General features: G+C 40.1%; 1 protein-coding gene across 2 annotated transcripts in view; it reads right to left on the minus strand.

The window, feature by feature from the left end:
• nbeab (neurobeachin b) overlaps nucleotides 1-15,486 on the minus strand; it is a 322,601-nt gene that overhangs the window by 249,370 nt on the left and 57,745 nt on the right. For both annotated transcript variants that reach the window (XM_063016272.1, XM_063016273.1), the window contains exons 2-6: nucleotides 12,427-12,658; nucleotides 8,976-9,076; nucleotides 8,410-8,505; nucleotides 6,254-6,375; nucleotides 1,337-1,463 (exon numbers count right to left, since the gene is read on the minus strand). In XM_063016272.1, coding sequence (XP_062872342.1) covers nucleotides 1,337-1,463; nucleotides 6,254-6,375; nucleotides 8,410-8,505; nucleotides 8,976-9,076; nucleotides 12,427-12,658 — 678 coding nt within the window. The remainder of the gene's footprint in view (nucleotides 1-1,336; nucleotides 1,464-6,253; nucleotides 6,376-8,409; nucleotides 8,506-8,975; nucleotides 9,077-12,426; nucleotides 12,659-15,486) is intronic.

The raw sequence follows: 15,486 nt of genomic DNA on the forward strand, positions 1-15,486 counted from the left end.
AATACACACACTGCACTACACACACTGATACACACAGTAAAACACACACTCTAATACACACACACTGCAATACACACAGTAATACACACACTGCACTACACACACTAACACACAGTAATACACACACTCTAATACACACACACTGCAATACACACAGCAATGCACACACTGCACTACACACACTAATACACAGTAATACACACACTGTAATACACACAGTAATACACACACTGCACTACACACACTAATACACAGTAATACACACACTGTAATACACACAGTAATACACACACAACACTTCACACAGTAATACACACACTGCACTTCACACAGTAATATACACACCGTAATACACACACTGCACTTCACACAGAAATATACACACAGTAATACACACACTGTAATACACACAGTAATACACACACTGTAATACACACAGTAATACACACACTGCACTTCACACAGTAATACACACACTGCACTTCACACAGAAATATACACACAGTAATGCACACACAGTAATACACACACAACACTTTACACAGTGATACACACACTGCACTTCACACAGTAATATACACACAGTAATACACACACTGTAATACACACAGTAATACACACACTGCACTTCACACAGTGATACACACACTGCACTTCACACAGTAATATACACACCATAATACACACACTGCACTTCACACAGTAATACACACTGGAATACACACAGTAATACACTCACAGCAATACACACAGTAATACACACACAGCAATACACACACTGTGATACACACACAGTAATACACACACTGTAATATACACACTGTGATACACACAGTACTACACACACTGCACTTCACACAGTAATACACACAGTAAAACACACTGTAATACACACAATATAACACACACTGTAATACACACAGTAATACACACACTGTAATACAGACAGTAATACACACACAGTAATACACACACAGTAATACACACAGTAATACACACACACACACACACACAGTAAAACACTCTTTTAGATCGCTAAGACTTAATGTATCAAAACATAATGTGTCAAAATCTACTAGTGGATACAGAGTAAATCTATTCATCATTAAGTAATTAGCAGGACTCTGTTACTGAGAAACGAGTGCTGGTGTACAGTCAGAAATGATAATAAATAATAAATAAATACAGTTGAATAAAAAGCATGAGCAAATTATGAGGAATTATATAACAAGTAGGCCTGCCTATAATGTGTGTGTGTGTGTGTGTGTGTGTGTGTCCAAAACTAAGTTCACAATCCAATGTCATGTAAAGAACACTACTAGAAGCGAGCGTTTACCTTTCTTGGTTGAAAGTCGTACTTGACACAGTGCTGGAATCCTTTTCCTTTAGACTTGAGTGAAGTCACGATCAGACAGTTTCCCACAAAATGAGCCGAGTACCCGACTCCTTTACTGGTGCGAAAGCTGCAGAAAACAAGCACCGTTTAAATTGCTTTATTAAATACAAACAGCAGAAGCTCAGTGTGCAGAAATATTATTACCGAGGACAACGTGATGTGTAAAAGTCAGAATAATTAGATTGCTAATGGTCTGTTAAATCCCCAGAGTAGATCCCTCGCACCTTTCCACTACATCACTCGCATGTGCTTACATTATTTATCCTGTTAGAGCTGCTACTGGAAGCCTGAACTCGACATTAAATTCTAAATTCTGATTAATGTATCTTTTAGCTCGTGTGCTAAACACGCTCAATCTGTTCGCTTACACCGATTCATGCTTTACACAGCAAGCGTTCTGTTTGATCAGATTTACAGTTTTATATTCATACAGCAATTGTAAAAATGCTTGATCTTGAAATACCATATTCCGTTCAGTAAAGGCGTATTCACATGAGAAGTGGCACAGTAGCTTTAGACTTAGTAACTTTTTGTACTAAAACAAGCAAGGAATTTCATTAGTGAAAAGAACTTCACAGTAATAATTAAGAGAAGTTTCATGTTAAGTTAAGTCAAGTTAAGCTTTTTTTTTTTAACTATAAGTGTTTTAGACTTTCGGAAAAGCTGATTCTTACAATTTCTCAGAACTCTGAGCTGTAACACAAGTTTAAAAGTGAAACAGTGAGAAAAATCAAGATAAACACAGTTACATGTGAAGCTGTCAGGGTAATTTGTCAGTTCACACAAATGCAGATTCGTCTCATATGAAAAAAAAAAACTGAACACGTTGAGTTTAAGGGTACAAATTTCTCAACAAAGGGCGTTAAGTTTCAAAGATTTTAAGTGTAGGGGATGTTGAGTTACAAGGTACCATTGTATTAATGTTGGTTACATTGTTAAAAGATGACTGTTGTGTTTCTAGACTAGATTAAAGAAAATAATTGTGTATTTTACAACCTGATCTCTATAAACTGCTTCTCTGACATTTGTTAAATGACTATGAACAGTGCGCTCTTAATGCTGGTCCCAAACCTGGATAGAAATAGGATGTTTGTATGTGGATCTGCTGTGGAGACTCCTAAATACAGGAGCAATCGTGTGAAACAGCGTCATTGACAATTTTGTTTCTCCATTTTACCTAAATTACATGACATTGTACTGTAGGAGAAACCCACACAGACACTGGGAGAACATGCAAACTCCACACAGACAGAACCCAGGACCTTCTTGCTGTCAGGTTACTCACCAAGCCACTGTGCCACCCATAAAAATACACAATTAATGACAAGTTTACCAACTTAATTCTCAAACAGAGTTCCTAAAATATGTCAACATTTCAACCACGTTTTGTAATTTCTCATCTCTGTACGTGCTATAGCCCTATGTCAGGTGGCGCAGCAGTAAAACACACTAGCACACCAGAGCTGACTTTCAAACTTGTTGGTTCGAATATCAGCTCTGCCATCCGGCAGTTGACTGTTTTTCATACAGGGTGGGAGCCAGAAAGAGAACTCCTCACAATTAAGGCAATTACGACCTCTGCTGGCTGACTGATGGCGCCTGCACAGAGTCTAGAGGTAATGCATTGATCAGGGTGTGGCTCTCCATTCCTTAAAGCTGATCAGCATATAAACAAGCCTCGTGCAGGTGAAAAGATGCAGTCGGCTACTGCGCACGTGTCGGAAGGGGTGTGTGTCAGTCTCGCTCTTCTTAATCAGGGTGGGGATTGGCATCAATAGAGAGGAATCATAATGCAATTGGGTAATTGGATATGCTAAAAGTCGGGAGAAAAGAGGAGAAAATGCGTAAAGGCAGGTCGAGGCACAACCGACTCAGAATTAAACTGGTCCTCACTGCATTAAGTCAGTCAGGCTTCTAAAGTCTCTGGTCAGTCGGCGCTCAGCAGAGAAGATGATAGGAAATGTTCTTTATCCCGATGTGTTGCAAACATAGCTTATCCACATGGCCTGGCATGCTGAGATTTTTCGAAGAGCTTACATCGTAATTGGCTCACAGAAACAGCATCTCATATCATTCCAGCTTCCACTTATCTCCACTTGGATGCTGGGTAAGTACTGAACCTGGCTCAGTCTGTTATAACAAGTGTGCAGCGTTTATCCAACCCCCCTGCTGTGACTCACAACACTACTACTCAAAACACTGAAACTGAATCCGCCAGAAACCGTCACAATAAGAGCCAGGCATTAAAGAGCATCACTTAAAAGAAACACGTAAAAACTCCCATGTGCATTACATACTGGCTTACAAAACAGAGATTCCCAGTAGGGGATGTTCATTGTTGTTTTGATGAGTTAATTCATTTCTCGGGTTACTTTTAAAGAAATAACAAAATACATTATCCACACACGTAATATTGTACTCATTATTACTCATAAATCATGACACAATAGCATGTGTCAGGTAGATTAAGTGTATTATTAGTAGTTGTATCACTATCTGCAGATCCACTTACCTGGCACATAATGTAAAAAAGTGTCTGGATTTAAATTAATACACACACAGTCTCTGCATAATGAAGACTTCATGACACACAGAGGGAAAAATCAAGCGCCTAACCATTGTTGTTTTTGAGTTAATAAACTTCCAGTGTATAGAATGATTAGACAAAATATTAGAAACATCCTCCCACAAATGTGTACAGCAATGCCAGTTTCATAACAATTGTGCATGTCATTGTCATGAATATTTGTAATGTTGGGCTGATAGTAAATACTTATAGTACATGTGATGATGCAGTAAATATAGACAGACATAAAGACCTAAATATTTCTGAAATAGATATTTAGCAAGAGGTGCTCATTGAAAAACACAGAAAAAGCAAAACCAAAAATGCTTGGGTGCAACTTCACCAGCTACTCAGTCCACCAGCAAGCTACAACCCAAAAGCCTACCAGAGAACCAGGCTAGGATGCTGTTGTGAGGTCTAAGTTCATTTTATCTAATAATTTAGCTAAAATAAAAGATTCACCTGTTTTTCATATTGATTACAAAACATTTGTAAAAACCTGGCTACACTTATATCAGTTCTCAGGTGCCGTTGCAAGCGGTAGCCTCTCCAGTAGCTCTGTCAGCGTTGTACTTCTATCTATCTATCTATCTATCTATCTATCTATCTATCTATCTATCTATCTATCTATCTATCTATCTGTCTATCTGTCTATCTATCTATCTATCTATCTATCTATCTATCTATCTATCTGTCTATCTGTCTATCTATCTATCTATCTATCTATCTATCTATCTATCTACTGTATTTGTAATGTTGGGCTGATAGTAAATACTAATAGTACACATGTTGATGCAGTAAATATAGACAGACATAAAGACCTAAATATCTCTGAAATAGATATTTAGCAAGAGGTGCTCATTGGAAATGACAAAAAGCAAAACTAAAACTGCTTGGGTACAACTTCACCAGCTACTCAGTCCACCAGCAAGCTACAACCCAAAAGCCTACCAGAGAACCAGGCTAGGATGCTGTTGTGATGTCTACGTCATTAGTCATATTATCTAATCATTTAGCTTATTCCCCTGTTTTTCATATTGATTACAAAACACTTGGCTACACTTATATTACCTTAGTGAACACTTGGCTGATTGCCTATATTTTGAAAATGCCAATTTCACTATTTAATTTATTAAAGGTTAAAATATTACAAACGAGACAGGCCCCAGTACTGGAGCTGAGAAAACCTGACCTACAGCTTTAATACAGCCTGAAAATATGAAACGCTGTTTGAAATTGTAATGATGAGCTTTGAATTCTGAAGCAGTTTTCAGAAGCTTGTTTACAGAGATTTTCTGAGGTACTTTGACTGCTCTGAAAAAAAGATTAGAACGGTTCATCAGCACCATGCCAGACTATTCAGCTCCTACTGTACCTGAATACAAAGTGTACAAACGCTGGCTGGTTTGTACTGAGACGCACAATAACTAACAACATGAGTGGTGCAGTCGTATATGTTAGCCCATCACTGCTGACACCTAAATCTACAGTTCGAGATGTAGCAGTGTCATCGGCCTGGCCGGAATCCCAACCGGCACAACTGGTTTGCTGGTTGAAGCCCCATCACACCAAGTTGCCACTGTTGGGTCCATAAAGAAGGCCCCTAACTTCTTACTGTTTACACTGTATTTGGTCCAAATTTTAAGGCTGTGTAAAGCGTATGCTAAATGCTATAAATGTAAATGCTAGCCTGCAACTATACTTGGCCTCTGGGAATGTTCTGAAATATTCAGATAATGTTGCGAGAGAGTAAAATAATAAAAACCCGCCTGATGAATTCCTGATTCAGCTCTCAGATGCATGATCCTTCATTTGCATTTTCTTTACATATTTCCACATGCCCACACGTCTTTTCCCTTAGGCTTTACTTAACCGATCTCTGGACCACTGCAGATAAAAACATGAGGCATCCGTGCTATTTATGTCAGTGTTAATTATCCACAAGTCTTTACGCAGAGCATTTCATTGAGTCCTCCAGACAGTAAAATCTCAAATTAATAAAGTTTTTCCCTGTGGATATCTGTCTTTAATCCTGCCACGCTTCCCTCACAGAGGATTTACGCCCTTTTTACATTTAATCAGCTATCTCTGACCTGAATCTCATTCGTCAGCTAATCTTCCATGCCTTTCAAATCCAAAATCTATTAATAAATCTAATTCTGCCGAGCGAGCAGGCAGGACATCAGGACGTTATCATCCAACACTGAAACAAAGCCAGCCGGTATAATCCTCTTGAATACACCAGCTGTTGATGTGTGCATGTGAACCAGTGAAACATGTGAATGACCCACCAGTACAGGTAGGGCTTGTCCTTGTCCACGTTGATGTTGTTGAGAGGATCCATACGGAACCACGTGTTCAGACTGAAGCCGTTCTGATAAGGCCACTTGGCAATGGGAGGTAAAGCAATCGCCTGTGGAAAAAAAAGGGGGGGGGGGGGGGTTAGGGGTTACTCTACATGACTGTATAAATTATAATTTTCACAGCATCTTACAATAATATTTAATTTAAAGTAACTATAATTTAAAAATATTTATTATACAGCCAAAAGTATGTGTACATTCCTCCTTATTATTAAATTCAGGTTTTTCAGCCAGGACAACACCAGGGCTTCATACATTATCAGATGAGTCAATCTGAGTTATTAAGAGAAACGACTAGATCCACAGGATTATACATCAGTTCCGTTTTACTAGAGTTACGTTTCAGGTGATGAGCTGATATCTGCCAGGCATGTTGGAATTCAAGCTAAGACTTGGGTGCCTAAAGGAGTGAATGATGAGCCACGTATGATCAGCATAGAAATGTTAAAATCCATTGGATGTACATGTTAATGTAAGTGGTTTTGGAAGTGAAACACTGAAACGCTGTTTGAAATTGTAATGATGAGCTTTGAATTCTGAAGCAGTTTTCAGAAGCTTGTTTACAGATATTTTCTGAGGTACTTTGACTGCTCTGGGCTTTGGTGTTTTTGTAAACTGCAGTGGGATGAGCTGAAAATAAGATTAGAACGGTTTATCAGCATCTCATTCTGTACCTGAAAACAAAGTGTAGAAACGCTGGCTGGTTTCTACTCAGGAGCACATAAGCTTACAAACTTTCCCATACTTTTGGCCATAAACTGTATTTTCTAAACTTAATTTGACACAAAAGTTTTGTAATAAATAAAACAAATAAATAAATATGAGTAAATAGTGTTTTTTCAAAAAGTTTCTGCACTTTTTAAAACTCTATTTATGAAGAATTTCAGAAACAAATGACATCACTTTTCTACATTGTCACCTTCCGATGCATTTTTCCAGCATCATACCAACTTTTTAATGCCATCAGCAAAAAATGTTTTGGTTGAGCGCGTAGCCACTGATGCAGCGCTGCTTTCACATCATAATTACATGAAAATCTTCTTCCCCTTAAAGCTTTGAGTGTCCAAAAAGTTGGGAAATCAGATGGTGTTAAATCCATACTATAAGCTCTCTCAGTCTCTCAGACATGACCGATTACTACTACTCCCACCCTCACCGTTTATAACCAAAATATAAAAGTGCAGAAACTTTTTGAAGAACAAACTAAATAAATAAATAAATAAAATTCCTGGTATGTCTAAACAAGACTTTCAAAAATTGAATTTGATGCTCTTGGTATAGGACCTGACAACGTTGCCTTCTCTCTTCCAGATTGGTGTATGGTGTGAGATAATAGTGATGAGAATTAGAGATATACAGTGGTACCTTGTAACTCACCGTCCCCTAAACTCAAAGTCTTTAAAAAGCACCCTTCATCAAGAAATCTGTCCTTAAACACAACGTTTCCCTTAAACGCAACGTCTGTGGACCGCCGCTTTGTTTAGCGCTCGGCTTGAGCGGTGCGGTAAAACGTCATCAAAGTGCGAATATGAGATGAATCTGCATTTGTGTGGAATAACCGTCAAATCCTGTTTTACTTTTGAACTTGTGTTACAGCTCGAGGTTCTGAGAAATTGTGAGAATCAGCTTTTCAGACAGAGTCTAAAATGCTTATCATTAAAAAAAGCTTCATGTGACTTAATGTATTAAAAGAACAACATAGAAACACTAAACCTCTCTTTATTATTACTGCTCATAAGTTTTCTCTACTAATTAAGAAGCATAAGGAAACAATAAAAAAGGTAAAGTGCAAATTTTACTGTATTTCTTATTGATTTTTAACTGTTTTTTAATTGTATTTCAGTGTTTTTTATATTATATTTGTGTTATTTTTATTGTATAAGTGATAAAAACATCCCCATTATTTTACACGAGCCTAAAATATATGCAGTTCCACGCGACCATGGAACGCATTAACAGGTTTCCCTTAAAACTCAACGCCTTTTAAACTCAACGTCATTCCCAGAACCAATTGACGTTGAGTTTCATGGTACCACTGTAATAAAAAATGTTGGCAAAAAAATACTAAAAAGGTTCAGACTTACAGCAGCACTGCGACCGGGGAAGTTGAAAAAAGCATCTGGTCCATGTCTCTGTGGCATCTGATTCAGAACAGCTAACAGCTTCACTGCATGTCTCGGCTAAACCAACATACACACAGCAGAGGAGATTTTACAGCGGTGTTACCACAAACTATCTTTAATCTCAGCTTTTAATGAGCATTAGAATGCATACAGATTTTATTTGCTTTATTACGTCCTGCCAGGTCAAATATTTAAAAAAAGCTCTTATATTAATGAAATCTAATGTTACATTTACACTTCACACCTCCCTCAGTAACAACTCCAGCCTTTCGTATAAGACGTGATAACTACGAGGTCTCGCTGTAGTGACTACCAGCATCGATACTCCGTCAATAGCTCTCACTCTGACTGCTACAGAAAGTCGATATCTCTGGAAGCAGCAGTCATTGTGTGGCGCTTTTTTATTTGTGGCCCCTGTAGTCGATTATGCCGCTGACCCACAACCCTATCAGTGGCTGTATGACAGAAGAAGCAAGTGCGGGCAGGAGAGTTTGGTTTTAGTGGTGTGACTTAAGATTGTGACTTACCCACAATCCTCCTTCCCCTCTCAGCATACTGAAGAGCAGTTTTAGTTCCTTTACGGTGATGCTATAACTTGCCAGGACTCCTAACATGTCCACCAGCAGATCTGACACCAGACACAAAGACAAGGTGTTAGCTTGGGTTTGCTTTGAATGATTTAGCGCTAAATTCGGATTAACATTAACAGTATTTAGCACGGGCGGCACGGTGGCTCGGTGGGTAGCACTGTCACCTCACAGCAAGAAGGTCATGGGTTCGATGCCCAGGCAGGGCGGTCTGGGTCCTTTCTGTGTGGAGTTTGCATGTTCTCCCCATGTCTGCGTGGGTTTCCTCCCACAGTCCAAAAACATGCAGTCAATTTAATTGGAGACACTAAATTGTCCTGCAGATGAATGTGTGTGTGTATGTGTGTCTGCCCTGCAATGGACTTGTGCCCCATCCAGGGTGTTACTGTGTGCCTTGCGCCCATTGAAAAGCTGGGATAGGCTGCAGCACCACCACAAACCCCCCCTCGGGACCCTAATTGGATAAGCGGTTAAGACTGTGAGTGAGTGGGTGAGTATTTAACACATTCTGGGCAGTGCTAGCTCAGCAGTTAAGGTAAAGGACTGGTAATCGGAAGGTTGGTGGTTTAAGCCCCACATCTGCCAAGTTACCACTGTTGGACCCTTGAACAAGACTCTCAATTGCTTGGAACTGAACCCAGGACCTTCTTGCTGTGAGGCGACAGTGCCACCCACCATGCCACCCCCTTCTAAGTAATAAATATATGAAAATCAGAGTAAGTTGCAGTTATGTTACAGTTAAGGGTCGAAAGATTGAACATACTTGTGAAAGACATCTACACTATATGGCCAAAAGTATATGGACACGGCTTTTTATTCTTCAGTTCAGGTGTTTCTATTATACCCATCACTTAAATGTGTATAAAATCAAATATAAAGAAACTTATATACTTTTATTTTTGGAATATCTGAACTTAACAGTTAGTGTCCACATATTTTTGGCAATGCAGCGTAGGAACCGACTGTAACTTATGAGATTTCTCCTTTAATCTCTCAGCTTTCTGAGACTGATGGATTCCTCTGAGAATAGATATCAACCTAATCCACATCTCCATTCTAGTCCGATTCCTGCGCAATTGAGATGCAGTATTGGTCAAATAGAGCGGCACGGTGGCTAAGTGGGTAGCACTGTCACCTCACAGCAAGAAGGTCCTGGGTTCGATCCCCAGGTGGGGCGGTCTGGGTCATTTTTGTGTGGAGTTTGTGTGTTCTCCGCGTGTCTGTGTGGGTTTCCTCCGGGAGTTCCGGTTTCCTTCCACAGTCCAAAGACGTGCAAGTGAGGTAAATTGGAGACACTAATTTGTCCATGACTGTGTTTGCATTAAACTTGAACTGATCATGGTCATGAATGTAACCAAAGTGTGTAAAACATGATGTTAAGATCAATCAATAAATAAATAAATAAATAATTTTGGTGAAATATTACTGAAGTGAGAATCCTGTTGTCACAAGCATGTGATAAAAACATGTCCAATAATTACAGATAAAAAAATGAAGCCCGTGTCATTCATAAACCAAACGGAAAATACGATTCGTCTAAACTGCCATTCAGTCTCATTAGGAACCGACTGTAACTTATGAGATTTCTCCTTTAATCTCTCAGCTTTCTGAGTCTGATGGATTCCTCTGAGAATAGATATCAACCTAATCCACATCTCCATTCTTTCTCTCACAGGGATCTAATGCTAATGCGCTAATGCGACCATGGGCTTTCAGGGAGAATGCCACTCGGCGGCTTTTCCCAAATCTTCTGCTCGCCGAGAGGCTTCAGGTGGGTTAGCTCTCACCCTAAAGGTCGACAGATCGAGTTTAAAACAGGATTATGTTCCATTTATTATACCGCACGGGTTTGAAGCTAAAATTAGAAAATATCTACAGGGAAATCAGTTTCTGCTGCAGAAAGGTTTTACGTTCGAGGAAAATTTGAGCTGGGAGTTTCACTTCATTTTGTATCCATATAGGGTGGGTTCAAAAACCTAGTGGGCTCTCTACATAGACAGTATTTTACGTCATCCTACGCGCGCTTCCGAGAAGGAGGCTGTTCGAATTCTTAGATATCTTAAAATGCTGCCTAGTAAGGCAAAAAAAATAAAATAAAAAATAACATAAATAACGTAAACATAAATAAATTATTATTGATTTTTAATTTGTATAAACCTGCACAAGTGTCATTTATTTGCAAAATCGGGCTTGTACACGGAGGGTGACGTTAGTTGACATGCTAGTGCGTGGTGCCACCTCATCCTATTGGTTTGAATGGCATGAGGCTAACTGTGTTAGCTTAGTAAGCAACAACTGCTGGAATCGCTGTCTAAGCAGTGCGTTCGAATAACCTGACTTATAAGTCAATGACTTTTTAGAATTCTCTCTACTGAGGCAGCTGTCTATGTAGGCAGTAAGACAGCAAGGCAGCTCACTAGGCTTTCGAACACACCCCTAATCAGTACCAAGAAATATATATAACTATGATATATATATATACAGTATATACACACTGTATTGAGTGGTCACTACAACATATTTGGTCTGCAATCCACTTGGGACAGTTTTTACAATGGCTGCTGCCAGGTTAAAATAAGGTCAGGTAATAAAAGAAAACGAAGATTACAGTTAACTGGATTGGAGAATTAATTGGCACGATCGTGGGTTCTTACAGCAGTGTATTAGCTGAAGAACAAAGAACAGAACTGTGGGCCTCTTTTTATATTGCTCTAGTCACTGTACAATTCCAACACTTCATTTAAAGTTTGGATGTAGGACTTTGCTGCTTACAACATTTTACAACAGCTGAATCTCTGTATTTTAGACTCCCAGTCACACTTCAGGCAACAACATGACTAAAGATTTAATGCACAAGCAGCATAAAACTAATATTCAGGTTATATTAAGCATAAAATGTAATGTTTCCATAACAACGCTCATACTGACACAACCCTCATACTTTATTCTGGGCACTGAGAGAGCACAGTGACAAAGGGTGCTGGGGTGGAGCCGGCGGGCAGGAGGAGGAAAGGAAGGACAAAGATGAGGTTTATAGATGCAGATGGTTGGTATGACGGAGGAGAAAGTTCATGAAAGGAAAAAAAGGGGGCAACCAAAAGTAGAAGAAGAACCAGTGCAATGCTAATCCAGCATAAACCAGTATTGGCCAGATGAACCCATAATAGACCAGTATTCAACCACAAGAACTGGTTTAGACCAGCAGATATCCTATGTTGCTCTTTTTTCCAGCAGCAAGATATGGATTTGTATTTAAAACACAAACACAGTGGACGTCACAGCCTTAGACTGGAACACAGTTATAATTATTACAAGAGGTTCCTGGTTATTTTACCCAGTTGTATTCTCATACAGCCAGGTCTTGCTGATAGAGAAGGAAATCACTTCATACCTGCGATCATGTTGTCCACCGAGTTCATCTTCAGCAGCACCAGTTGTATGAGTCCCACCTCAGTGCAGGTCTGCAGGTTGCGCATGCTCTTCCGCAGTATAGCCGTGAACATGCTCCAGATCTCAGCCTGGCATGTGTCCTGGCAATGCTCGAGAAGTTCCACCATGCACACAATGTTTTCTGCATCCTGGATGATGAAGTTCATCTCCAGGTCAAACTCACCACCCACCAACTACAGAAGGACAAATGAAGAAAGAACAAAAATAAAGTGCATTAGAAGCAGGACAATGCAGGACCAGACAGCTATTAGGACCATGAATAAGGTCTTTATGTGTAAATAAATCTTCATGCTTTAAAGATTCAAAAATATTTTTTTCCTTTTAATTGATTCCCGATTCTCTTCACCTGGTTGTTATTTTGTTTCGTTTTGTTTGGATGTGTTTTTCATTTTTCTATTGATTTTTGATTGCGATGATTTCATCCCTGCAGCCCTTGTATAACACAATAAATAAATTAATTAATTAATTAATAATTGAAGTACATACTGTATATAGAGACTTGGATTATACATTTAATAGCCATTACTTAACACAGCTTTACTATTGCTCAAATCTTAATAATTTTATTAACCATTTCATCCTGGTCAGGGTTGTGGTGGGTCTGTTTTATACGTTTGTGTGTATGAGTGATGGTGGTGAAGCAGGTGAAACTACCCACCTGCAAAAATAAACATAAAAATTAAAATAGCACACACACACACATCATTTATATATACAGTGTATCACAAAAGTGAGTACACCCCTCACATTTCTGCAAATATTTCATTATATCTTTTCATGGGACAACACTATAGACATGAAACTTGGATATAACTTAGAGTAGTCAGTGTACAGCTTGTATAGCAGTGTAGATTTACTGTCTTCTGAAAATAACTCAACACACAGCCATTAATGTCTAAATAGCTGGCAACATAAGTGAGTACACCCCACAGTGAACATGTCCAAATTGTGCCCAAATGTGTCGTTGTCCCTCCCTGGTGTCATGTGTCAAGGTCCCAGGTGTAAATGGGGAGCAGGGCTGTTAAATTTGGTGTTTTGGGTACAATTCTCTCATACTGGCCACTGGATATTCAACATGGCACCTCATGGCAAAGAACTCTCTGAGGATGTGAGAAATAGAATTGTTGCTCTCCACAAAGATGGCCTGGGCTATAAGAAGATTGCTAACACCCTGAAACTGAGCTACAGCATGGTGGCCAAGGTCATACAGCGGTTTTCCAGGACAGGTTCCACTCGGAACAGGCTTCGCCAGGGTCGACCAAAGAAGTCGAGTCCACGTGTTCGGCGTCATATCCAGAGGTTGGCTTTAAAAAATAGACACATGAGTGCTGCCAGCATTGCTGCAGAGGTTGAAGACGTGGGAGGTCAGCCTGTCAGTGCTCAGACCATACGCCGCACACTGCATCAACTCGGTCTGCATGGTCGTCATCCCAGAAGGAAGCTGACGCACAAGAAAGCCCGCAAACTGTTTGCTGAAGACAAGCAGTCCAAGAACATGGATTACTGGAATGCCCTGTGGTCTGACGAGACCAAGATAAACTTGTTTGGCTCAGATGGTGTCCAGCATGTGTGGCGGCGCCCTGGTGAGAAGTACCAAGACATCTGTATCTTGCCTACAGTCAAGCATGGTGGTGGTAGCATCATGGTCTTGGGCTGCATGAGTGTTGCTGGCACTGGGGAGCTGCAGTTCATTGAGGGAAACATGAATTCCAACATGTACTGTGACATTCTGAAACAGAGCATGATCCCCTCCCTTCGAAAACTGGGCCTCATGGCAGTTTTCCAACAGGATAACGACCCCAAACACAACCTCCAAGATGACAACTGCCTTGCTGAGGAAGCTGAAGGTAAAGGTGATGGACTAAACCCAATTGAGCACCTGTGGCGCATCCTCAAGAGGAAGGTGGAGGAGTTCAAGGTGTCTAACATCCACCAGCTCTGTGATGTCATCATGGAGGAGTGGAAGAGGATTCCAGTAGCAACCTGTGCAGCTCTGGTGAATTCCATGCCCAGGAGGGTTAAGGCAGTGCTGGATAATAATGGTGGTCACACAAAATATTGACACTTTGGGCACAATTTGGACATGTTCACTGTGGGGTGTACTCACTTATGTTGCCAGCTATTTAGACATTAATGGCTGTGTGTTGAGTTATTTTCAGAAGACAGTAAATCTACACTGCTATACAAGCTGTACACTGACTACTCTAAGTTATATCCAAGTTTCATGTCTATAGTGTTGTCCCATGAAAAGATATAATGAAATATTTGCAGAAATGTGAGGGGTGTACTCACTTTATATATATAAATACACTGATCAGCCATAACATTAAAACCACCTCATTGTTTCTACACTCACTGTCCATTTTATCAGCTCCACTTACCATATAGAAGCACTTTGTAGTTCTACAATTACTGACTGTAGTCCGTCTATTTCTCTACATACCTTTTTAGCCTGCTTTCACCCTGTTCTTCAATGGTCAGGACCCCACAGGACCACCACACAGTAGGTATTATTTAGGTGGTGGATGATTCTCAGCACTGCAGTGACACTGACATGGTGGTGGTGTGTTAGTGTGTGTTGTGCTGGTAGAGTGGATCAGACACAGCAGTGCTGCTGGAGTTTTTAAACACCTCACTGTCACTGCTGAACTGAGAATAGTCCACCAACCAAAAATATCCAGCCAACAGCGCCCCGTGGGCAGCGTCCTGTGACCACTGATGAAGGTCTAGAAGATGACCAACTCAAACAGCAGCAATAGATGAGCGATCGTCTCTGACTTTACATCTACAAGGTGGACCAACTAGGTAGGCGTGTCTAATAGAGTGGACACAGTACTTAAAAACTCCAGCAGGGCTGCTGTTTCTGATCCACTCATACCAGCACAACACACACATCAACACACCACCACCATGTCAGTGTCACTGCAGTGCTGAGAATGATCCACCACCTAAATAATACCTGCTCTGTGGTGGTCCTGTGAGAGTCCTGACCATTGAAGAA

The sequence above is a fragment of the Trichomycterus rosablanca genome, chromosome 20, assembly GCF_030014385.1.
Source record: "Trichomycterus rosablanca isolate fTriRos1 chromosome 20, fTriRos1.hap1, whole genome shotgun sequence".
NCBI lineage: Eukaryota > Metazoa > Chordata > Actinopteri > Siluriformes > Trichomycteridae > Trichomycterus > Trichomycterus rosablanca.